Raw genomic sequence first — 25,341 nt, 5'->3', positions numbered from 1 at the left:
ACAGAATCGAGAGTAACCACAACTAAAGTGGCGACCATAAGTGGCAACTATATAAGGAGGCCTCGTCGGTGGCAGAGTTACTCGCTGCTTTTCACAATTCTCAGTGGAATTCTCGACGCGGAAGGTTGGTTGCGGACAAAATGTTTTTTCAAATTTTTTCAAAATGTTTATATTTATGAAACACAGACTACTGAAACAATTATTATGTTTTTTTCTAATTGCCTTGAAATGATTAATCAGCACACTCCATTGTCGTTGCCCTCACACTTACAGCGAGAGCCCTTTCACTCGCACTTTTCACCCGCACGTTTCCATAATTGTTTCCAACGAGACCACCTTATATAGTTGCCTTATGGTAGCGACCATGTCTAGAACAAATAACAATCGAGTGCGCCCACCTGCAGCTATTTGGACTCACGAGTTGTACAGTCAAAAAAAGTAAATATATTTGACTATGGAAATTAGCATTAATCGATGATCAATGATCTCTCAATAATGAGTTGTGGAACCTGTTAATCAAAACAAACATTGCACGTGAAAATACCGTTACGTAGCTGCGACTGGAAAGCAATAATGAACAGAGCTAAACGAGTTAATGAACAAAAAACAAAAGAACACACAAGATGAAACCGGCATATTGGGGGAATATTTAAATTAATTATTGTTTCGAGCTTAAATGGGGAGGAAGCCTGTTAGATGAGTCGCCGCTGCCAAAGTCCAGCCGAATGGTTGGCAGCGTATATTAAAAAGGAATGAAAAAACATGTGCAGACCGACAGTCAATAGCCTCCTCCACCACCAATTATCGATTTGACAAGAAAATCAAGAAGTACACCCCACTCGATGGAAAGTCATCAAACTATCCGTTGCATAGGAAACTAGTTGCTTGGGAGAGCGAGTATCCCGTTTCCCACCATCAACACTTCTCCTTCTCCTCCTCCTCCTCCTCCTCCGCTGACATTGAAAATTTAATTGTGGCGTAGCAGTCCCCCTTGCCATCAGGCAGCAAATCAGCAGCAACGGCGTGTGGTGCAAAAAACCCGAATGACCGCACCAGTCGAACGGTGAAAATGGCAAAACGGCAAAACTACCAGAAATATGCATCATCCACGCACTCTGCTCTCAAAGAGCAAAGAGAAAAAACAAAGAGATGCTTGAATGAAGCTACATATCAGAAAGTAAATGTACATTTGTATGTGGGATGTTTATATTTAATGTATTGTTTATTGGATAGATGTTTAGCATATAATGAATGTTTAATTGAATTATTTCTTTAATATAAAACTACGACTTATTTCAGTTGCATGGAAATACCGACGCAAAATGTGACATTGCCGAAAGCTCTCTGAGCGGCGTCTTCGCTCTCGCTTTTGCGATATCCTCTTTGTTCTGCTCTCTGCTCTCTTGGGGTGGTCCGCGCAGACCAAAATGCATAAACGTGTGTGTGTGTGTGTGTAAAAGCATAGATATGCATTCAGGCTTGAAACCGTTGCAAACTTCAGCTGTGAGAGCAAGCCGATGCTTTATATATTTCTCAATGATTAATAGAGCAGTGATGTGCATGTTGAAAGCTTCGTTTTGACTTCGATGCGAGCGACGCATGCGTAATCGTCTGTGAAGCCCGACTGTCCTGCATTTGACACTGAACAATTAATGAAGTGTGGCTCCTAACGATGAAGATGAGACACAGATGTGCTTATGCAACCACTCATCGATTAACACCACCAAACATATTGTCAGTGTCGGCCGCCATCGCTCTTTACGCGGGCCTAACTAATACGCACAACAGCCACAGCCACAGCTGCTGGTGAAAGTGAAAGGTGAACAGCACATGCATTGCAGCAAAATATTTGAAAAATTGAATTAAAGATGAAAAACGATGCGCATACTTATTGGAGGAGGTAGGAGGAGTAGGCGGAGCTGGAGCGGAAGCAGTAGGCCAGCTGTTTTACACTTGGCAGCCTTGAGCCTTAATTCAGACTTGAACCCACAAAGCAAGCGTGCATAAAGCAACAAAAGTAAAACAGCAACGGCAGTCGCATCAAGGTCGTTGAATCGAGCATCTGCGCGAAATCCAGTTTGTTCATTTATCTGCCCACAAAGGAGACAATGAAAAAAGCCACAAGCCGCATGGACGACCCATGCCTGGAGAACAGGGATGGGGGGGGCGAATGTCACTTTTACTTTCATTCTTGTTACTGCCTGCAGAGATTCATGAATAAGGGGGAGACGCACATACATACATATGTATGTATGTAAGATTACCGAACTCTTGTGTATCATTATCCACAAGTGACCTTGAAATATTGATCCGTGTCCGCCCAAAATAGCAATCTAAAGTTAATGATAATGTGTCTACCTTTCTAAAACTGTTAAAATATGGTTCCGGAATGACCTTGTGATTATGCTTACAAGAACAAGCGTCGCCGCAGCCCAACTTTGTCTCTTCACTGATCCACAAATATGCAAACCATGATTTGGACCTCAAATTCCATGCACTTTTTTGAAATGGCTTTGCGCATTTGTACGTGGTATGCTTGCTCATGTCGCCACAGCCAACTAGGGTTAGATACAGACAGACAGTGCCTGGTGTGGACTACACGGTGCTTTGCTTTTGACACCTTTTCTCTCTTCGACCTTCGATTTTAATGAATTTGTATATGTATATGTAAATTCGTATTCGTGAGCAGTGCATAAACTACGAAAATAACAGGACCACGCTTAAGACAAACAAAAACGAGGAGGAACGTTGTGAGACGCTACGCACGCGTCACTACTTATGCTCATTATTGGAATGTAGAGAATAGATGTGGAACGATGCCCCAGAACTAAGTACCATTCACTCATAAGAAACAAAACATTTAGAGCATTGGCTGACCTGATTATTCAGCCAACTCTGTGCAAAATATACTATGACATTGTCTCATTTTTGTACTCCTTATTGAGCAGTAATGTCCGACTTTGCATCATATTTCCACACAAGTCATGGCGAGCGTGTGGCTTTGTTATTTCGCATTGTGATGGCACAATGTGTAACACCAAATAGAATGTCCAGCACAGCCTGTCTAATCAATTATAGTGGCATGCAGCTCGGGTGTCTATCCACGAGTGTTGAATGCAACGTGGCGTGAATGTGAAATACGCATAAAATAATCATAAAAATTAAAAGTCTTTTACGCAATCCACATACAACGTTTCAGCTGCTAGAGGCATTGTTGTTGAAGTGTTGTAGTGAAAGAAAAGAGAGAAATATTTGGCCGTGGCACGGCGCAGGGGCAGGGGCAGTGGCAGTGGCAGGTGTGAGATTGTTAAGTGGAGCAGCCCGAGCCGCGTCGGTCCTCATGTAATTCCACGACACGACGCATACAAACGTCAAAGCTCTATTCACATTGGTTATGGATGTTTGTCGGGGCTGGGGCAATGCTTTAATAGATTGCTCATTGCAAGAGCGAAAATAATTTGCAGCTACGGCAACATTTCAAGGTGCATTTCAAGGTGAGCAACATCATTAAGACCTTAGACAGCTCTTAGGGCAATCGTTAAGCATGGGGGCATGTTGGGTGATGTAGGCATAGGACCCATCAAATATTTATACCTCCAAATCTAACTCAAATTAACCGTAGCCTTTCGCAATCTTAATCGAAATCAGGCACTGTGTGGAAACTCTAGCCCGTATGAGAAAGCGAAAGTGCACCGAGCACTCGAGCCCATTAGTGCTCGGTGATTGCATGCAAAACAAAGTTGCGCCATGCCATGTACATGTGCATGAATAAAGCGTTCACATTACACTCCACATTCGAGGAGAGCCTGGCCAAGTAATTTAATGACTGTCTTCCGCATGATCCAAACACTTTCGCACGGTAAGCATTGACATGTGGCCGGCCTGTGGTAACACATGAATGGCGGGGGCGTGGTGGCAGCTGCAATCACTGCATTGGCATTGACACTTCAAGTACCCAATCACCAGAGGACTGAAATTAAGTTAGCTGCAGCTGACAGTTCTTTCGCTTAGCTGCTTTCGCTCTGGAAAGTTTTCGTGGCATTTTCTACAACGCTTCAGCGCAGACAGACCCACCAAGCGACCTTTCGTTAACTTGTAGAAATGACATCAAAGAAATTCAAAATATTGTCACTTTCTCAGCCAGCAGCCGCTCAGTCTACGCTTTATGCTTTATGGCTTTTCTTTGGCTCTTTATTTATGTTTATTGCTTTGTGTTATACGCATTTGTTTCTGTTTTATTGTGTCATCAGTGGCAAGAAATGGTTGCATGCTTCGTTTATTACAACGACTCTGGCATTGACAAGTGTCAAGACAAGTTCCGCACATTCTCTAATATTTAAATATGTTCATGTGTAGCCTGTGGCGACTGCTCGCTCACAACAATGGTTTTGGCAACGACTTAGCGTTGAACAAACAATCAATTAGGAGGGAAGTCTTTCGCTTTCACATACTCAACCACAACGGGTTCAACTTCAATTAAATTATGCAGCAACGAAAGCGAACTTTGAGGTTTCATTGTGACTTCTATGTACTCCACAGGGTGAGGGAAAAGTACATATTAAATGCACTTATATTCTGCCCATTTATCCACCTGTAAAATACCCACAATATTTGGTTGACGTTCCGATAAAAAATGAAAGTGGAATAGACGAAGCCAGTGGCCACAACCAAATGAGGAGCAGTGGGTGTGCATGCGCTCACTTTTAATTACTTGCACGTAATTTTGATATTAATTTGTATTTTGATTGGAGAGAGAGAAAGTCCGCGCACTAAACCCAAAAGCAAACACTGCAAATGAAGACCCAAAGATTGAGTTTCAGTTCTTTCAGTTATTTTTGCTTATTTAGTCCACCTGTTTCAGTATTACAGCGAACAACGATTTGGTTATGCTGTTTTTGGACAAACAATTAAGTGAACTGTTTGTGAATTATTAACAGTTATTATAACCGCAATTTGCTAGCCTACACCGACACGCTCACTCACTCAAATATTTATTCACATTCACAACTCATTCAGTGCCATTCAGGGCAGTGTGTTGTTGTGTGCAATTAATATCTGTGCCATAAGCTGGTTGGCTGATTGGCATAACTTACATAAGTCCATTACCATTACCAAGCATTTCGTGGAGTGGACAACCCGAGCCAGCTGACCAATAGCTTGACATGCTTTCGGCTTCGGCTTGTTATGCTCGAAATGCTCGATTATGTTATTGTTTCGCCTGGTAAATAGAGCAGGTGATCAGATACATATGCGAGTACATTTAATTAGTTAGCCCCTTACGTAAAAACAAATACAAATTTCAATGGATTGCATTTCGCGTTTGGAAAGGAAACTTTGGCTTGGGATCCCAGCAAGTGCCTCGCCAGCTGGTGGCTTGACTTCTTCCAAAAATATTATTGACTTGACATCAGATTGCTTGTGAGTGTGCGCGCGGCTGTGCCGGTGAAACAAGTTTGTCTGCCGTCTATGTGTGCATTTCCATAACAAAGTACCGCATATGTTTGAGGCATCATCTCATCGACGAAACAGAATAATCATAATCGTTAATCATGCACACTTATGCACATATAAAATATGCGATTCCCGCTCAGATACGACAGACAGAAATAAGTCAGATCGCGGCTGACTCTTACTTTCTTTGGAATCGCCTCAAATGAGGTAACAGCAAATCCATTTTAATACAATACGCAACCAAACATTATTATTCCAATGAAATGCAGTCGTGTGCACGAGAGCAAACACCACCCCAAAAGAAAAGTTTGCCAAAACATTCAAAATTCGACTGCACAAACCGGGCAGGGCAGTGCATTGACTTGGAAATCAGCCAAGCGGCCAACACGAGTTCATTGGATCACAAATAGTGCGTTCCACTATTGCAGCATCCTCGTGTGTGTGGGGTCTTGGAGCCTTTCATTTTGTGCTAGCAAATATGATTCAGCATTTTCCTACAGAGAGAGAGAGAGAGAGAGAGCGTTGAGAGCTCTTCTTCCAGAACTGTGAGGCTTACCTGCTTTGAATATCAGTAGACATAATCCCAGCAGCCATAGAAAACTCATTCGATGTGTTGAAAACTCCATGTTGCCGTCGTCGTTGTTGTTGTTGTTGTTGTAAACTGTAACTGTAACTGTAACTGTAAATTTTTGTTGGCGTTTCTTGAGGTTAGTTCACAGAACCTAAAAATATCAATAGACAACCTCACACAGCGAACAGCACGGGGCCAGAACGGGGAGCAGAGTCAGTTGCTGTTGCAGTTGCAACAACAACAAAAAAGCTCTGTTTCGGTTGCATACAATTGGTAAATAACTAAGAAGGCAGTTTCGCAGTTTCGCAATTTTTCAATTTAGATTTTTTGTTGCTTTTGTTTTCGTGTCTTGTGTTACAATTTTCTTGAATGTGGCTGTGCCTGTGGCTGTGGCTACACTTTATACGGTCGTTGTTTTGGTATTGTTGTGAGTAGATGCAGTTGTTGCCCCTATTATTTGAGCTTTCGTTTGTGGCTTAGAAGCAACTGCACTGCAACACACAGTTCACACACACGTTCACTGATTACAACACTTAGTTTTTGTTTCTCTCTCTCTCTCTCTCTCTCTTTTGGTTTTGGCAAGCGCTTTTTCAGTATTTTCAGTTTTCCACTCTGAGCTGCTGCAGTGGCCGAAAGGTAGGCTCAGCAGAAATGCAAAGAGACAAACGATAGATCGAAAACGAAGATCTGCCGTTTGCTGCCATGATTCAGATTTTCCCATACGGCGTACGGGTATTCGCGGGCACTACCAAATCGGAAAAACTTTGCGATGTGCGAACGAGTCTAGAGTGTGGCGAAGAAAATGCGAAGCAAAATAAAACAAAACTTGCACATTTTTTTTATATTTTTTTTGTTTGTTTGTTGATGCTTGTACATTTAGCAAAAAACTTTCTTTTCGAAGCAAAGCGAGTCTACCGATACACACGCTTGTGCTGTGCTCTGTGGGCTGTGCGCTGGGGCTGGTGCTCTGCTCGCAATGCAGCTGTGCGCCTGCCTGCTTTCTATGTACGATTTATTGGTCGAGTGCAATAGTCGCAGACAGCAGACAGCAGACACCATACGCATATAATAATAATAATAATAATCTCGATTCGGATATCTTTTTTCGATATTCGCGTTAGCACGTTTAGTGAATTCATATGACCCTCGCGAATATGCCTCTTACCGTGCGCTTGAGCGAACCACACGTCCTAATCGGAGCAACTATACAACGCGACTGTGCGGAGCAAGTGTCTCAAGACACTCGGCAAGCTCAGACAGGCGACGCCAAGTTTCGGCCCCAAGCTTGGGCCCCCCCCCCAACTTCGTCGTGAGTCGTGGTCTGTTAGCGTTACTGTTACTTAACAGTGCCTGCTGTTGCTGCTGTTACTGCTGCTGTTAATGTGTTTCGCCGTTCGTGTTTGCTTTGGCACTTTGCTATCTCTTAAGCTTTTGAAAGTAAGAGTAAAGCTTGTTACATTTTTGGCAAACACTAGCACAGCAATCAAAGAAGTCCCTACCGAATTTCTTTTCTCTTGTTATTTCTGTATTATTTTTCCATTCAAATAATCATTTTACCCACAGTGCTTGAGCGTGTGCAAACCAGATGCTGCTGGCTAGTCTGTTTAGTTGGGTGGTTTCTCTCGAACCCCAACTCCAGCGCCAGCTGCACACCTCCCCCGAGCCTCTCTTAGCCTCTGGTAGCCCGGTATTCGCTGTGGGGATTGTGAAATATTGTTACCGTTCAGACATATTCATTTGCAGCACAAGGCCTTTCTTATTTGCACAAATTCCACTGTTTCAGAATGGAGTTTTGTTTGGTAATAATTTCAATGTTCTTGCCCATGCCCATGTGGCAGTGAACTTTCACATGTTGAGCATAGAACCATTCGTCCTTGGTGGGTGGGTTACAAGCCCACAAAGCAATGATCAGAAACTCAATGTGTTTGGCTGAACATTAACATTAATTGAAAGTGAAACCGTGCACGAAACACGGCATCGGCCCAGAACTGGGCCAAAGCGAGCGACCGACAGCCAAGAGCGAGTCCGTTTGGGCTTCGGTTGGGCATTATATATTTCATTCTGCATTCACTTATATATTTCACACGATTTATTCTGCAAGGCGTTGTGCTCTGTATGAGAAGTTGTCTAAATTTCACAGTTGAGCCAACATGAGGTCGTTCTGTTTAGGGCCTTCACGATCGACTTTATCTATGATCTGCGCAGCTGCGTTTCTGGTTATCAAAAGCGACTAAGGGGAGTGGTTCAATCTAGAACTTACTTCAAGAGACTGTGACTTGTTGATACATTTTACATGTTTGAAGTAGTTTTGGTGTCTATTTCAACAATGTTCCCTTAACTTTGTCGTTGCTTGGCAGGCAGCTATTAGCCTTAATGCACGAATTTCACAAACGAATTATTATAATACTGCTTAATGTGCTGAACCAACCACCGACAGCCCAAATCTTTATGAGTGCTTGCAAATGTCTTACAATTAGTCGTTTGGCTGTTTGCAAAACCCAAAAACGCGACGCAGACAGCGCCCCAAAAGTGCCAGAAATATTTTACCATTCACTTTATACAATGGCAGGCAGGCGGTGCCAAATTGAAGCTGCTAACCGTTGCAAACTGTGTAGGGTTTTCCAGATAATATTTTAATGGTTTCATTAGCGTGATGTCCGTCAGGGAGCGATCATGGGTTGACACATAAAAGACTATCCGTTCATGTGCACAACCGTTGAGTGTGGCCGACCTTGAAAACTTCCCTATTACTTCTTTTATAACAGGCTTATGGCCAAGTAAGCCTACAAGCCAACACTCGTACACTCGGGGCCTTCATTGTGCTGCGTTCGGGGCACGGTTCCTTTGTGTAAAGTCCATAATGTTTGGGAGTGTTGCACTTCCAGCAGCAACAAAATCCACACATAATAATGGGCGCGTTAATTGAAAAAATCAAAAAATTATTGTGGCACGGCAAAGGCTTAATTGACACTCAACTTCAATGCATTCAATTATGCTTTTTGATGGTCGTGAGTGGCAAATATTTAAGCTACCATGGAGGGATCTGCTCTTGATTCCGCATTTCCGTTTCACATTCAAAAGAACACTCAAATAATGCAGAAATAGCTGGAAGGACGTCAAAGTTTGTTGTTTTTCTTTACCCTTTTTTTTGTCATTTGATTTGTATTTGGGATTTAGGTGCTTGGCACATGCCACAGTACGTTAATTGACTTGCCCTTGTCAATGCGGTTCGGTTCGGTTCGGTTCGATTTTGGCTACTTGTATGCCAGTCCAGTGATACGCAAAATCCACTCGAATGAGGTGATCGAATGAATGACATGAATAAATTGAACAAACTACGTTTGTGTGTACTTTTGGGGAGCATAAATTGAAAGTAATTTTGGGCCAAGTTGCTACCTTTTGCCGCATGTTGCTGGTTGCCTTTCCAATTTAAATGAACTTAATGAGGTTTTTCGATAAATACATAAACAAAAGAAAAACACACTGACAGCTGTCAACAAAATAGAACGGAACGGAAATAGTTATAACTTCAGTTTTAGCTAAAATGTAGACATAAATGCTGAAATTTGGTTCTGTGTGCATACATTTTGGGGCTTGTCAGGAGACAGGAACATTTGGAGCCATAAATACAATTAAATTCTGATATATTGTGAATGCACTGGCAAAATAAAAGCTACCTAAAAGTAACTCGCTGACCTTCTCGTGCTCTAGCTTGGCGTGACGGTGTCGAATCAGCACTGGGCTGCTGGCCAGCTCTGTGCTACAATTCCCGCTTGGTAAAAACGAGAACGGAGACACAGACGGAGACGGAGATACAGACAGCGAGAAGGGTGGCTGCGGGGCGGATGTGGGTGCTTTAAGCAGTGCAAAAAATGGTCGCTGTCTAGAACAAATTACAAGCACCGGCCAGCACCGGACTTGGCCGCACCACGCCTTAGGTTTATTCGAGTCGAGTAGCTTGTAGTTAATTCTGTTTGAGCATCAAGGTGAGCTCTTGCTTTAACTTTGTTAACGCAACAATTTACAAATCAAAATAAAAACAATTAATCATAGGCCAGTCGAAATTGAAAGGTTCTCGGGAACGATTTGACTGCAACTTTTGGCCGCTGAAACTGGCTGCCCATGCAGAAGTGCATGTGTACATATTTATTTACATATTTACATACTCGTTCGTGGCAGCTGTGGCATGTTTTATAAGTAATTATCTTCAAAACCAGACCAGTTTAGCAGCCACTAACTACGCTCACAAGCTGCCTGGAATCGTACAAGAACTTCATGGCAGACATGCGAGCATAGATTTGCCTAGGAAAGTTCTTGGCACCAACAGTTCTTACATTATTTCCTCTCCTGCCGCTGCTTAGTAATCACTTTGTGATATTATTGTCACACTTCAGCGCTCCAAGTTAAGAAACAACTACCGTGGGTTGTTGAATCAAACCGGATTTGAATGACAAAACTGTATCAGTGCGCTACATTTCGATTTTGAAAAGGCAAAAGCGTATTACCCCTCAAGGTCGTTTCGCCAGCAAGACAATTACCGAGCTGGAAATCAGCAAGTTGGCCATTGGCAGGCCCTCTGCGACTGCCAACAGGATCCAGTTCCGCTTCACGCAATGCGGAAGAAACTAACCACAGCCAGAGCCAGAGCCAGAACTGCGCCAGTTTACTTCCTTAAGTTTCGAGTGTGGACGGTCTCCAAGTATGTAACAGCCACTGGACAAGTTCAAGTGCGTGGCAACTCTGCTCTGATCCGTACAATTTGCTGTGCTTTCGCATTGCACACAATAAAAGAGGGCAGCAGCAGCAATGCATTACAAATTCAATAAGCCTTTCAATGCTCAACGAATGGACATTAGCTAGCTGGCCACCACAATTGTTGGTCTACATTCTGTAGCAAGTTGTGCCGCAACTCTTACTTTTACTCTTTCGGTTTTGTAGTTGTTCATTCGTTGATTCGTTCATGTCTCAACTGCGCTTGGTATTCACTTCATCACTGTAAGTCGTAACCTGAAACAAATTGTAAATCAAAATGCTTGAATGTATTTTTGTTTCGCTCTGTGTGAGGCAATATGCAATTGCTTTGATTTAACCGGGAGCACTTTGAGAGGTCAAGTTTTTGTGTCTCCTTTCTCTCTGCTCACTTCGAATAGAAACCCTACGCTGTGTGTAAATACACATAATAAATATATACATATGGCTTATAGTTAAAGAAATCCTTTACCATTTAAAAGCGCTCAAAATGCATTTACATAATAAAGAAAAAAAGCAACCCCGCAGTACGGAGCAACCCCACGCCCCAATTCGCTGGATTCGCTGTGACCAGAGCGCCAAATTTGGAGCAAATTCGTGAACAGCACGACAGCAGGCGCTAAAGGCGGCGCACGATCCACATAGGCTGCCACAGACAGTAACTTGTAAGCAGATTAATTACCAACTGCTGGTCACGGCAAACATTTGAACAGGCCTAAAAAACTGCAAAAACTTATAACACGACTCCAAAATGGTCTCTAAAATGTTGAGTTCTAATATATAAAACAGATAAAGTAAAGGTAGAGGCATAGCCAGATGTAAACCTTCCCTCCTGGCATTTAATGAGATTTAATAAAACTCGCCATAAATGAGGCGCATTCCTGGCATCGCCTGCCCCACCTTGCAGTGCAATGAATAAGCCAAAATTTCAGATATTTGATCATATCAGAGTGCAATTGAGTTTTGAGTTTACGATTCAATTGATGATACATTGTGTCAAAGCAGCGTTGGCATGCCAAGGTGCGGTTCCATTAGCAATCCCTTTGTGCCACAGAGGACAGAGGCAATGGCGACCATCCAAGCCTATGCAAACTATTCTGCACAATGCACTCCTCCGCACCCAACTGCAGCATTCACGCTCACTCCGAGCTGTTGTCAAACATCTAAGAATATATGGGTGTACATATCTAATATATTTATGTGTACATTGCAGCTTGTGGTGCAAAACTTACATGGTATCTACATCAGTGCTGCTAGAGGTCTCATTTAAACACGGAATCAAAGCATACTTTTGGGTACATGGCACATATGTATGTACCTATGTTCGTTTGTATGTATGAACCATAGCACATTGTTTCAAAGATTAAAATCCGTTCGAATATTGCTCGTACTTGAATTGGTAAACCGAATCTTCGGGAGTTCGTTTAGGCCCGGACTCCGCGACTGTCTGTTGGAATGGGAAACTGCCAGCCTCGAGACATTTCCAGTCATTTGGCTCGGTTTGGGTTTATATTCTTAAAGTCTTAGTTAAGCCTCTCGGTGCTTAGGGCTGTCCTGTGACGCAGCTGTGAGTATTGTAAAGATCCATTGGATAATCTAATCGTAGCATGCACAAGGGTGCCGGTGTGTAGCTTCTGCATATATCGATAATGATCGTGCTGCCCGTGGGCGCTTTTGGCTGCCATGCTCCTATGCCAAGCTATGTACATATGTATGTATATATGTATGTATGTGCACGTATCTAATAAGAGAGTACAAAACCAGTTATTGCATACCTTACGGCGAATGGATGCACATAAATGTGTACATTAGTATGCAGGTACATACTTAAGCAAGCATACATAAATAAGCATTTCTTTACCAATTTATTAGGCTAACTAGAGCAATACTGCCACTGTGAAGAAAATGGTATTTATTCACTTTTAACAGCGGAAATCGTAAAGACACATGTTATGTAAGCACAAATGTAAAAAAAATTACATAATAATGTTGAAGATTAAATTCTAGCTTATCAAGTTGCTCAGAAATGTATGTTACACATGTCTCCCATATGAGTAATCAAAAATGTCTATACAAGCGCTTAAATACATACGAACATACATATGTATGTTTGCATGTGTTTGTACATATTTATGGATGCGGGCGGTCTAATTTTTGGATTCCACCATGACTGAAACAAAGGAAAACGTTTGCCTACTTTTTTGTTTTATAGTAAATATCGATTAGATGTTAGTCAGCGTCTAACTCTCTTTTGATATTGATATATGATTCAGAGATCCTAAAATACTTCCTTGGCTACCCGTCACTTGTTAATTGCACACAGCTAAAAATGCATGCACTTATACGACAAACATACATACATACACACAAATGTACACATATGATTTATCTGCGAAATAGCAACAAAAGGAAAGAAAGATCAGAAGCACCAAAACATAAAGCGACAAATACCCACACGTATGCATGTACTCTCACGCGCCACACCAACACACACACCCATGAACGAAGCAACAACTAGTTTTGGGCAAAATCACCGTCTGGGTTATTTGATATCCATTGGTTAAAGAAACGGTAAACGCGTATACAGTAGCTACTATTAAAATTCAAGCAACTTGTGACTTTTCATATAGATTATATCCATAAATGGCTTCACATTGAGTGACATATTTTGAAACAGCCTTATCTATCCAGATATTCATGCTGTACCCTGGTTAGTGCACACAGGCACAAACATTGAGGCCACACGGACAGAGCGGAAAACTGGCTGTGCGCCATCAAACAGACTGAATACTGAATACCAGGCGTTCACATACACCAATGCACAACAAAAAGAAATAAAAAATTCGTGTAAGTGTGTAACACCAGCAAGAGCAACAGCAACAGCAACAGCAAGAGCGACGTGGAGAGTACAGTAAAGCCGTCTGAGCGCTCGTGTGTGCGTGAAAGAATGCATATGTATGGGCGGGTGGAGAGTGTAACAGCAAACGACGTTTATTTCGCTCATTTTTATTTTGTTGGCTCGTGTGAGCACAAGTGTTAGTGAAATCGTGTGGCAAAAGTTAATTTAAAGCTGGAAAATTTAGCTCATAGACCGCAATGGCCCTATAGAAGCGTTATAGCGAAAAAGAAACACGCGCTGATATCATTTAAACAATATATTTGAGAAAGAAAATTTATTTTCGACCAAAAACATAGCATAGCGAGTGCGGACAACGTCAAAAGAAGAAAGCAAAATGTGAGTTTGAGAGCAAGATCAGTTCCCTCTCAATTTGCTGCTGACTTGCGCTCTCTCCTTCTGTTGCCGCTTTGAATGTGAATAAATACAGTTTGTTATTATTCGTGCGCTCTCTCTCCCGCCTCTCTGTTCCGTAAGCGCACGACTTTCACGAAATTGTAATTGTAAAAATGTTATAGAATTATAGTTTGCAAGGCGAGCCACCATATGCAGTGTGCGTGAATTAGTGAACGTCTTGAGAACAAATCGCGTGTGAGGTGTGAGAGTGAGCGGCTCTGGAGTTAGTTCCGCGCTTGTGTGACATTTAGTAAATGCAATTAACATTGCGAGTGCAATACTTAAACACCTTGAGTGTGAGTGCAACGTGAGACTCTTAAAATGGATGCACAATTTGAGCACTTGTGTCGTATATGTGCGGCCAACACTAAGAGCAAGAACAACTCTGTGGTCGAAAGTGTTTTCATATTCAAGACCCAAGGCTTGAAGGATAAAATATCGCGTCATCTATACCTAAACGTAAGTAAAAAAATAAAAACAAATAAACCTTGAGTTAGTAGCAATTAAATTCAGAAAGTTTGCAAAACCACACCGCGCTAAGGCATTTTTAGTGTGTCTTGGCAGAGAAAATACTAAAATGTTTAGTGCTGCAGCCCTGGTTGTGACTAGTACAGAGCATGGTGTATTTCCTATAAAGGTGATCTCGTCCGACGTTTCAAAACTGAAAACTGAAAATTTGTTGAAGAAACTAATTTTTAATAAATTAATCTCCTTTTAGGTGGCTGAGGAGGATCCACTGCCCAAGGTACTCTGCAAATCCTGCTATCGCCAAGTGGAGGCCACATCGTCGCTTTCAAACATAGCAAAGCACACACAGCTCGTGTTTCGGGACTTTCTACTAAGCACAGTGGTAAGAATAATCGAATCTGTTAACTATGAAACTATTAAGCTTACATAACATAAATTCTTTCAGCCGAAAAATGACCGTGAAGCAACGGCTGCAAGGCTCGACATTTCAATGGAGCAGAGAGCTGACAAAAGAGTGGAAAACCCTTCGGTGACCGATGAATTCCGTCCTATTTTTCTGTCCCGTGCACCTGAGACCACCATGACTGTATCTACGCCCCAGGCGGGCCCCAAAGAACAACATGACGTCGTCGTGGGTGCAAGATTGAAGGATATTCGCATCGAGCCACGAAGGGATCGGCCCCTGGCAGCTCCATCTTCCAGCTACAATAATAGAATGATCAGCATAAACACCGGGACAAGCAACAATACTTTACCAGCGCGGCGCAGCAGCGTTTTTGTTGACACACGTTACGGCTCGGCACCAATGTCGATAGCACAGCGATCGATGCAGCATCCTCCATCCTTGGCGCCACTGCACACTGAAACAAGGACTTTAAAAACAACAAAGCACAGCACGGAACAGAAACAATCGCCGGCAGGCGTGATCAACTTTATTCAGACGCATGGACGTGTCACGGGCAATGCGCCTACTTTCAGTAGCAGCAGCAGTAGCACCAAAAAGGACGATGCAGGACAAAGGGACTCCAACTCCAATCGTACGGATAACAGAAATCTTCATCCTTCTTCCGTGCTTGCTCCGCCCTCTACCAGCAGCGTCGGCATGCCAAATCTACCCAATAGCGTGCTGCTGCAAAAACGAAGAAATCTCAAAAATGCATTAAACAATATAAAAGCCATAAACAGTGGACAGGTATCACTGCTGAAATCGTCCCAAAGTCGACCACCAGTTGAGGACGTTAGACCCGTGGTCACCACTACAGTGGTGCCACACCAATCCCTGTACGGATGTGAGCCATGCGTCGAGGAAGCACTGCCAGAGCACATTATAATAGCGGCACCCAAGAAGAAAAAGGATGGTGGCCACCACATGGCTCAAAAGGTGCCATCCAAACATAAAAAGATTGTTTCAAGTCCAACGAAACCAGCGCCCGTCACACTCGACTTAACCTTAACACCCACCGGTCCAAACCATGCCGTTTCTGGACCAGCTCAATCGATACCCAATGTGAATAGTCTTACGGATGCCATTTCATTGGGCAGTGTTATACGGGATCCTGACTTGTTAAGGCTAATTCTGAAGGCGCTCAAGTGGCCAGTGTCAGAGGGAAACTGTGAAGAGCAAATGACGCGTTTAAAGAACTCAAAGTTTGCGGGTATTATGTCTGACAACAATCTCTTGCAGGACACTGATCTCACCCAGTTGCTGGGCCCGTATTTGGCTCCCATGCTGGCGTTGGCTAAGCAACACGAAAATCAATCGCCAACATCCGTATTCGCATCCAACTCGATGGCTAACTCTTCACAGGCGTCAAACGAGGTTATTAACATTGCTGACTTATCGAGCGCAATGCCATATAAGTTACCTCCGGAAACGTCCGTGCAATTGGTGCCATCTAGTCCCACGGAGCAGGAACCACCACAACTGAGGCACATAAAGACAGTCGAAGTGCCCGCTGTGAAGCGTCCACAACGAAAGATGCGAGCTCGCGAATTAGTTTCCGGGAAGGCTTCGGCCGCAGCAACGACATCGAATGCGGAACGTGTAACCAACGAGCTGCTGAACATCAATTCTATGTTATTATCGCAATTCAGATCGAATACAGCCGATGCGCTAAACGAGGCACTTGTTTCAATGCTAAAGGAACAACAGGAATCAAAAGATCAACAAACTAAAAGTCACCGTCGTCGTAGTGCTTCCATTAGTAATCTCAATTTGGAAGATATTGTGCTGGTCGAGCCGCAACCTGACATACTACTGGACGCTCAAGATGTTTCTGATGTAAGTGATGTAAGCGAGCAACCACAAACATCGTTCACAGCGGAACTACCTGAAACCATAGAGCCAGAACACTCGGTAGAACCTTTGGCACCCATAAAAGGCAATGAAAACGATGTTACCACTGAGCCTAGCATATTTGAGAATGCCGAAACTGATGCAAATATCGATGAGAAATCGCCAGAGCCTCAAGAAGCATTTGAAGAGGCACCCACTAGCACCGTTCCGGAAGCCCCAACCAACGACAGTGTCACACCCAACACCCAGGAGCCAGAACCTGAGACAACTGCAGATGCAGCTACTACAGGTAATTTAAACGATAGCGAAGGTGTCGGCAAAACTGGAGCACGCAAATCGGATGTCAAGTCTGCACTGGGTCAGAAACTGCTAGAGGCAATTGGTCTGCCACAGAGTAACGATGTGCCACCGGAGAGCTCGCGAGATACACTCCGAAGTGCACTGAAACGTTCGCTGAAAAAGGCCCAGGAGCAACAGCAACAATTGAAGCGAGTCAAGCAGGAGGAGCCAGTGAAACAATTTGCAGATTCAACCACAAAGCCGAGTGCTTCTGAATCAGCGGAGGAGCACAAGAAGGCGATAGCTGAGCGAGAGCTGGCGCTGCTGAAACGCAAATCCAAAGTATCCGAAGAGAGTAAAGCAACGACAAAAGAGTGAGTGCTGATGGTTACATATATTAAAATGAAATAAATAAATAATTGTTCACCTTTTTAGTGAAAAATCTGAGCGAACGGATGTAAGCTCTTCCTCGTCGCGGAATCGTCGTAATCGCAAATCCAAAACGGACTTATTGGTGGAAGATTCGGCGGATGAGGAAAAGAAACCCGAGCGTTGGGATGAGGATGATGACTTGCCATTGAAAACGGAAGGGGAGAAAGCCTTAGAAAGGAGCGGCAGCAGTAGCAGCAATCGCCCCGCACGCACCAGCAAGACTATGTCCAAGTATTATAAGGGACCCAGTGGTGAAAAGCCATTAACATCCTCCTCCCTGAAATCACAACACTCAATGGGTACACGATCAACACGGCAACGTTGAGATGTTTGAAATTCACGAACGACTCTGCTTACCTTTCACGTATCAAATACGACCATATATTTTTGGACAAATATAATATATTCTAAGCAGCATTCTCATGCATGATGAATGATCGATGTGTACAATGTACACACGCGAATATATAAAATATCTTATAGTTAAGAGCAGTTACTTTTGCAGCTGAAGCTGGATAACCGCAATGGTGCGAAAATAGTTCAACTATTTGCAAATTTTTATGAATATATACTCTGATTTGGTTTAGTTTCTGCATCATTATAGAGTACATCTTTATGATTTTAAACGTATATTTCAACATCTTATCCAAATAAGGAAATTTCGGTACATACAAAAACTCTGATATAGAAAATAGCTAGGATAAAAATATGCAAGGCGATTATTCAGTTTTTATGAGAAGAAATCGTAACAAAGTTTTCATTTACTATCATTGAACACAACCATCGGAGAAACAGAAGATCAATAATGATTAAGAGCTCATAATGAATGATAGTTGATGTTCTGTATAAGTGCATAAAGAGTTAGTTTGAAGTTTACTATTAAGTTGCTTAGTTTTAACTCTAAATAACCATTCAGATTTAGTTTAAAAAGATCAAAGTTCAATCTGTTAACGGATTAGCACAACAACATTATTGTTTCAGAAATAAATATCAACAATTTCTTTGTGTATTAGGATATGTATGGAACGTACCATATAACACCTAAACTTCAAATAAGTAATATACATATATTTTAAATCTACTGCGTGAAAAAAAGTTCAACTTATTATGCGAGTTCTCGATTTTGAGCTCTCCAAACACCTCAATATCTCGCGTTTCCTGAGCAGCAAAAATTAGCCAGTTCTGCAGTACCAAATAAAGATTCTACAAATACATGGGCACAGGTTGTCTGAGTCAGTTGATGAAAATAAGTAAAACAAAGCAAAAACATTCATCAGTTGGATATGTATCGCGAAGCGCGGCGGTCGTGTCTTATATCTATGGCAAAATAACATTTGCAGCTGAGTGCTCCTCCCGCGTAACGATCAACACTGCTCATCATAACTAAACACAAATTGTTTTTCTTCAAGAGAAAACACACAGAGGCAAAATCAAAACACTTAAAGTTAAATTGCTTTTATCCAGATCTCATTAACTGATAACGACTGTGATTGATGACATACTACACATGTATGTATGATATAATTTCTGTGGGTTCCATATCACAGGTTTACATTTTTTGGATAGTGTGTTGACTAAATTATGAATATCTGCTGTGGAAAGCGAAAGCGTGAAGCGAACTATAGTAGCGATGAAGAACATCAGCAGCAATTTTTACAGGATGAAGTAAGTAAAGTCCACAATTTATGTCATTTGTTGATCAAATAAAGTGTAACATCCCTGGGTTAAGAACTGTCTGATAAACTGATTACGGCACAGTCATCGAAACTTGCAATAGACAACGACTACTGGCTTGTATGTACATATGTACATATTTATAAATATGTATGTATGTACGTGTTAACTATGAGATATGTACATCGCACCCCAATTATAAACCTCGCACCTTATCAAAACGAAAACGTTTGGTTTGTTTTCATTGTGAATGTAAACTTTTAGCATAAAGGTGGCGGCCACCAGCATAGAAACGTAGATACTAGAGAACTGTGCGCACAGAAAAAATATCAACAGACACCAACACATGTCAGCCGATGAGAACTTTTGTATGAATATATACATATGTGTGTATGTGTGCATCCATACAAACTGAGCCCCATCTCTTGCCAAGTCTGCGCTGAATATACCGGAGAGCGAGAGAGAGAAAAGAAAGAGAGCGAAATCGCATCTGCATCGCGAGAAACGTGTAAATTCGCTAACCCGTTTTTTTTTAGTATGACGGCAATAATACTACTAGTCTGTCGCTCCGTTCGCGAACTCCTCGATCTGTCGGATGCATTGTGGCAAAACGCATTTAACATTGAGCGCAGTTTAACCTACTACCACACCAAGCGTCGACTAGAATTGTTTCGATTTCATTGCCGGGAGTTCTGGTTGCGTCAGAACAAAACAAACGCGAAAACCATGCATCGTAGGAGAGATGTTGTTGATTTTGCTGCCATTGAGGCCGGCGCAGAGTGTAACCAAATGATTGAAAATTTCAACGACACAGCCGAGGAACTGCATTTAAGGTTTCAGGAATCGGAGCGTCAGCACCTTCGCCAGCTGGACTATTTGGCTGACATCGAAGTTGTCGACGGCAGTGAGTTCAATGTACGTAATCAGTAAACATATGACAGACCAGCGCTATATTCTTCCATGTGTGTGTCTCTATAGTTATGTACTTGCACGAGCATGTTACATGTTTTAGAATATTAGAACGTACATCTTCATACAAATGTACATTGTAGGTGCGTAAATATGCTGACAAATGTACATACATTCAATTTACTCGTTTTTGCGTTTTACTGTGACATTTAGCGTGCTCTAAAGAGTCTTCTCTCTTTCGCATTTGTTCGCGCACCGCAAAGCTTTGAACAGCTGTTTCACACAGTCATGGCATAAAAAGTGTCGCACTCTTAGCTGTGTTTTCTCCTGGCACATACTTTATATGCTCTTATTGACAAATATATAAGTTTCAGCGATTAAATGTGTATTATCTCACACTGAAGCTCGTCCAGCGGCTCAGGCTTAAGTACGAATATCTGTTCAGTGTCTGTAGACATTCCACATTGAAATTGTATTGTATGGAGGAGCTTTCAGCGCTGTCGCAGTGTTGTTTTGAGCGAGTCATTCGCGAGACGTGAGACAGCCGAAGAAATATAAACAACTTCGGTAGCAGCAGGCAAAACATTTTGTAAATCGAAATAATCAAAAAGTGGCTGTTTTTGATCAAATCAATATAAATAGTTAAATAGTTTTAGCAGGTGTTGTGTTCTAGGGCGTTACTTCCTGGGACATAGATTTTGTGACGCCATAAAATCTCACGACTAGTCGAGGCAATGGGAACCAAAATAAATATATTGTAGTGCCCAAGTTCATACTACATACATAATATGTACAATATATAATTATACTTATATGTACTGCGAACTGTTAGTACAAGGACAGCGTTTGAATCATCATTCAGCTACGTGAAATCAGATACTAATCGAAATATTATTGATTGAAGGAGAAACTCACACTTAGGGGCCTTCCAATAAACACATACACAGATAGCTGTAAATGTTTTTTACTGTTTTTATCGAATGTACCAAGGAATGCACATATTGAAGTACAAAACGGAATTGTTTTTAAAGTTGTAGTCTAGCCTCCCCCTCCCTCTTTAAATAAGGATATTTGAACAATGTGTCTGGGGGTTTTATGTAGAAAACTTCTCTGCTGTTGTGACCAGGCCAAACAAGGCGGGTTGAATGAGGTAAGCAGCAAGTAATTAATATGTACATGTGTGTGTGTGTGTGTGTGTGTGTACATGTGGAACTTCGTTTACTTATAAATAATATGTTTTCATAGGCAAAAGCAAGCAGAAGCATTTGAAAAACAGAAGAAACTTGAACTATGTGCATGCGGTTGTGAAATTGTACAAGTGAGGTTGATTTTTGTAAAGTTTAGTAGGCCTTTTGTTTGTGTTATTTGCAGCTACTTAGTATTGTAACAACAGTTATGCCTATAAATATTGTAACTTCACTTTTTAGGCCTCGTTTTACGAGTACTCAGATGCACTGCCCAAGTACAGCAACGAGCAAATTGGTAAACTGAGCGAAGGAGTTAGCTTCACCATTACTGGCAGAATAGCAATCAACTGCGAAAGGTGAGTAAGTGAGTTACATTTGTTGAACAACCATCTAATGAAAACCTAACCAACCAACAGATTCTCCATTAATTTTGTGTACGCCAATGAGACGCGGGATGTGGCGCTACACATTAATCCACGATTGCCACAGAATTATATCGTGCGAAACAGCAAAGTGGCCGATATATGGGGCAGCGAGGAAGTCTCATCAGCACTGCCCTTTCTACTGCGCAGAGGAGATACATTTGCCATACAAGTTCTCATCACAGACGCCTGCTATATGATCTCGGTGAATGGCAATCACTTTGCTGAGTATGCCCATCGGATTCCTTATGGCGCGGTTCAACTGCTGGAGGTTAAGGGCGATGTGGAAAATGTGGAAATGCAGCGCGTTGTAGTGGAAAACTATCCTCAGCGATTGCCCGAGTCGCAGGCTAAGAAAATTGAGCTGCACATAGTGGAAGGACTGGATGAAATTGATGCCAATGTTGAGGAGGCCATCAATATACCTCCTGATTGGTGCCTCATCAGTGCGCCTGTTACACACACAGACAGTTCCCCCAAGAGTACACACAGCACAGGCGATGCAGGACTCACATTGCCATATTATGGTGCCCTGCCAGCGAACTCTCTATTCGAGGGCAGATGCTTGAAGATCGAAGGACGCGTGCGGCTGCTTCCACATTCTTTCTACATCAACCTGCAGCAGGGCCGGGACATATGGCCACATCCTGTAATAGCATTCCATTTAAATCCACGATTCTCGAAGGCAAGCAGCGGCGCCATAGGGAAAGCTGTGGTCTGCCGCAATGCCTGGTACAATGGCAGCTGGGCGGTCGAGGAACGCTCGGAGTTGGACACAAATTTCCGTCCCGGTCGTACATTCAGCTTGGCCATTGTATGCGCCAGGGAATCATTTGAGGTCTATGTCAACAAGCAGTTTATTACGCAATTTAAATACAAAGTTGGCCCCGAGATAGTGGACACTGTGTACATACAAGGAGATGTTAAGCTATGGAACGTCACACTGGAGCACAATCCAAAGGTTAAGGGCAAGAATATGCGAATCTATCACAATCCCCTGATGGATGATGAATATTAGCGGGAAAACAGCCAGCTGGATGTACATTTTGTTTATTCGTGTCTTTTTTCCACAGTTGTGGAGCGACAATAATATGATAATAAAATGCTAAGCTTGTTTTTTATCGGTAAAAAAGTTTCATTTAATATAAACAGAGAAATTTCAGGCAAAGATCTACTCACATTTCGCTCAATTTATTTTCACTTGTTGTTCGTGGGTTTTTTTGAGTACTTTTCATTTATTTTGCTGTCAAAATCTGTTCAGTTAGCAAACAATTTGATCATGAATTTCCTACCCGGTGCTGCCACAATTGCCCTGCGACGAGACAGGGATGCCATGTCCATGTTTTATGAGGAACGCACTGCGGCCAATCGACGTAAACACTTTAAGCTGCTCGCTCCGCCCAGGCCGGGGCTCAGTTTCTTTTTCCATGGACTCATACTCAATGCATGCGAACATTTTACCATCGATTTCCTGACCTTAGAGGGTAAAGATAGTTGTCATCATTGCGATGTGTTGCTGCAGCTCGGCGCACGATTGCCTCAGAACTATATTGTGCGCAACTCCCGCCTGATGGGCAAGTGGGGAATTGAGGAGAATTCATCGCCACTGCCCTTTCAACTGAGGCGCGGGGATACTTTCTGGATGCAGATACTCCTCACAGTGGAATCGTTTTACATTTCGGTGAATGGCTATCATTTTGCTGAGTACATACATCGCATGCCTTACAGCTGGCTGGAGGCTGTCGATCTGCGTGGGGACATCGATGACATTGTCGTCGATAAATATTATGTGACGGAGTATCCCATCCGCTTGGCCCAATCTGTGGCCCGAGCTCTGCCCTTTGTCTACGATTCTGATGTACTAAAATGGCTCAATGGTGAGGGCCATGGTAAGCTGCAAAACTCTGGCTCCAGGGAGGCCAAATTGGACATTTTCTCCCGACTGCAGAAGGCCACAAGGCAAGTGACAACTAATCTAACACTTCCATTCTACGGCCGTGTGCCAAACCACGAGAAGCTCATCGAGGGACGTGCAGTTCGAATCGAGGGCCGTGTACGCCTGAAGCCACAGAGTTTCAGTGTAGCCCTGCAGCAGGGCCAGCAAATTTGGCCACATCCAACGGTTTCGTTCTATTTTAGTCCAAGTTTCTTGCGCAAAACTCGCGACAAAGTTGGTAGGGTAATCGTAACACGAAGCGCCTATTTGAATGGCTCCCATGTGAAGCGGAAAGCATCGCGGCTGCACACAACCTTGAGACCAGGAAAAGCCTTTGTCATATTGATTGCATGTCGTCCTGACTACTACGAGTTGTTCGTGAACCAAAGACTCTTGCTGTGGTTTAAGCATCAAATGAATCCCGAGTGCGTGGATATTGTGAATATTCGCGGGGATGTTAGGATCTGGGATGTGGTCATCGAGACCACCAGGCTGGGGCAGCGACGAAATGGTGAGTGTTGCATTAAATATTCCACAAAATAGACCTGACCAAACCCCCCACCCCCACCGCCCGCAGGCCGATCAATCATTCAGCGTGCTATCAGAACCCTGCGCCAGGCTCACCTTGAATAATATCTTTAAATGTTACTTTATCTTTCTATGCATTGGAAGGAAACGCAACCTGTCGAAAGACATGTTGTACAAATTTATAAGAGCCACGTCGTCGTCCTTATTGCTGGCGCTCTCCACGAACGAAGAGCCCCGTGTGTGCGTAGATTTATGATTTCATCTTTGGCAAAACGTATACAGCATTTTCTGCAATTAAAATAGATCTGCCCTGGAGTGGTGGGGAGTGCACTGCGCCGCGATCCAACTCATAAATGTCAATGTGCCTGTCGTTGTGCCCATAAGCAGCACGCAGCAGCAGCCCAGGCCGCTCTGAAGAAGGGCCTCGGAAATTGATTATTAAAAACGATAATCGATTAAGGACACAGTTTTGCTGCAGTGCTCGCAGCTCTGTCAGGGTCGTCGTCGTCACTGAGCACCGAGCACCGAGCTGACGTTTATGTCTACATGTGTTTAGCAAGACAGTTGACATTGTTTTGGCATGGCCGGCAAAAAGAGCATCAGCACAAATAATTCAAGCCCAAAACGTCAGCCCTGCGTAAATATTTCCCAGGGCTTGCCAAAGGAAGTAGTCGTCGGCGATTGCCAAGAAAAAAAATATTATTTATGGCTCAACTTTCGTACGTGCTACGCATGCCTTGGATCCATTTTGCTAATGAAGTGGGATTACTTACAGCTGCAATTTAAGGTACAGCCTTTTTGACTGTGGATTTCTAAGGTTGGATATTAATTAATTAATTTCATTGACTAACTTCTCAACTATCGCTTACAAATTTGCGCAAAAACGCGAAACATTTTGGTAACAAATGGCCACAATTTAGCCTCCAACAGCTCTTCAATTTTCCATTTCAAATTCTAATTGCTGTGCCCACCTTTTCGTATTGTTTCTTGTATTCAGGCCGAGCGCCTGTCAGCTTCTGTGTAGTAATTATGTCGTTTGTTGCCTGTCAATTATTAATTTCATATTTCAGTCCCTGCGGCATTTCGATGATCCAATTTCGCATTTTCTGCATACCATCTGAAGTGCGTTGCATCAAAAATGTTTCAG

At 42.7% G+C, this 25,341-nt stretch overlaps 4 protein-coding genes across 15 annotated transcripts in view; 3 read left to right on the top strand and 1 right to left on the bottom strand.

Annotated features, from left to right (window-relative positions):
* The window catches only part of LOC117581739 (mucin-5AC), a 33,130-nt gene extending 25,876 nt beyond the window's left edge, over positions 1–7,254 (bottom strand). For 2 of the 10 annotated variants that reach the window (XM_034269125.1, XM_034269131.1), the window contains exons 1-2: positions 7,188–7,238; positions 6,008–6,118 (exon numbers count right to left, since the gene is read on the bottom strand). In XM_034269125.1, coding sequence (XP_034125016.1) covers positions 6,008–6,077 — 70 coding nt within the window. In that variant the 5' untranslated portion in view covers positions 6,078–6,118; positions 7,188–7,238. Of the gene's footprint in view, positions 1–6,007; positions 6,119–7,185 lie in introns of all 10 variants that reach the window. The other 8 variants (XM_034269127.1, XM_034269124.1, XM_034269123.1 and 5 more) reach the window with 7 other exon arrangements.
* A 6,524-nt stretch (positions 7,255–13,778) lies between these two features.
* Positions 13,779–18,209, top strand: LOC117581826. The gene is made up of 4 exons (XM_034269270.1): positions 13,779–14,522; positions 14,782–14,913; positions 14,977–17,480; positions 17,542–18,209. Exons 1-4 carry the CDS (start codon positions 14,385–14,387, stop codon positions 17,861–17,863), a joined length of 3,096 nt encoding a protein of 1,031 aa, XP_034125161.1. The 5' UTR covers positions 13,779–14,384; the 3' UTR covers positions 17,864–18,209.
* An 885-nt stretch (positions 18,210–19,094) lies between these two features.
* LOC117581827 (galectin-9) lies at positions 19,095–22,851 on the top strand. 3 transcript variants are annotated; one of them, XM_034269272.1, is made up of 3 exons: positions 19,095–19,203; positions 21,549–21,664; positions 21,725–22,851. In XM_034269272.1, the coding sequence occupies exons 1-3, from the start codon at positions 19,120–19,122 to the stop codon at positions 22,746–22,748; spliced, it is 1,224 nt and encodes a 407-aa protein (XP_034125163.1). In that variant the 5' UTR covers positions 19,095–19,119; the 3' UTR covers positions 22,749–22,851. The 3 variants fall into 3 exon arrangements, with proteins under 3 accessions (XP_034125163.1, XP_034125162.1, XP_034125164.1); XM_034269271.1 differs by lacking the exon at positions 19,095–19,203 and adding an exon at positions 19,674–20,127; XM_034269273.1 differs by lacking the exon at positions 19,095–19,203 and adding an exon at positions 20,629–21,271.
* Positions 22,852–23,003: 152 nt separating this feature from the next.
* On the top strand, positions 23,004–24,780 carry LOC117581884 (galectin-4). The gene is made up of 2 exons (XM_034269350.1): positions 23,004–24,177; positions 24,244–24,780. The coding sequence occupies exons 1-2, from the start codon at positions 23,010–23,012 to the stop codon at positions 24,297–24,299; spliced, it is 1,224 nt and encodes a 407-aa protein (XP_034125241.1). The 5' UTR covers positions 23,004–23,009; the 3' UTR covers positions 24,300–24,780.
* Positions 24,781–25,341: the final 561 nt, after the last annotated feature.

This window comes from Drosophila guanche, unplaced genomic scaffold, assembly GCF_900245975.1.
Source record: "Drosophila guanche unplaced genomic scaffold, DGUA_6, whole genome shotgun sequence".
In the NCBI taxonomy this organism is placed as follows: domain Eukaryota; kingdom Metazoa; phylum Arthropoda; class Insecta; order Diptera; family Drosophilidae; genus Drosophila; species Drosophila guanche.
This window is presented reverse-complemented; position numbering and strand designations above follow the sequence as displayed.

Excerpts from the sequence above, each read along its gene's own strand:
- LOC117581826 (XM_034269270.1), top strand. The coding sequence starts at position 14,385 with ATGGATGCACAATTTGAGCACTTGTGTCGTATATGTGCGGCCAACACT. Across the intron at positions 14,914-14,976 it reads ACTTTCTACTAAGCACAGTG|CCGAAAAATGACCGTGAAGC; the intron begins GTAAGAATAATC and ends AAATTCTTTCAG. Across the intron at positions 17,481-17,541 it reads AGTAAAGCAACGACAAAAGA|TGAAAAATCTGAGCGAACGG; the intron begins GTGAGTGCTGAT and ends TCACCTTTTTAG.
- LOC117581827 (XM_034269271.1), top strand. The coding sequence starts at position 19,750 with ATGACGGCAATAATACTACTAGTCTGTCGCTCCGTTCGCGAACTCCTC. Across the intron at positions 20,128-21,548 it reads TCGACGGCAGTGAGTTCAAT|GCCTCGTTTTACGAGTACTC; the intron begins GTACGTAATCAG and ends TTCACTTTTTAG. Across the intron at positions 21,665-21,724 it reads ATAGCAATCAACTGCGAAAG|ATTCTCCATTAATTTTGTGT; the intron begins GTGAGTAAGTGA and ends ACCAACCAACAG.
- LOC117581884 (XM_034269350.1), top strand. The coding sequence starts at position 23,010 with ATGAATTTCCTACCCGGTGCTGCCACAATTGCCCTGCGACGAGACAGG. Across the intron at positions 24,178-24,243 it reads GCTGGGGCAGCGACGAAATG|GCCGATCAATCATTCAGCGT; the intron begins GTGAGTGTTGCA and ends CACCGCCCGCAG.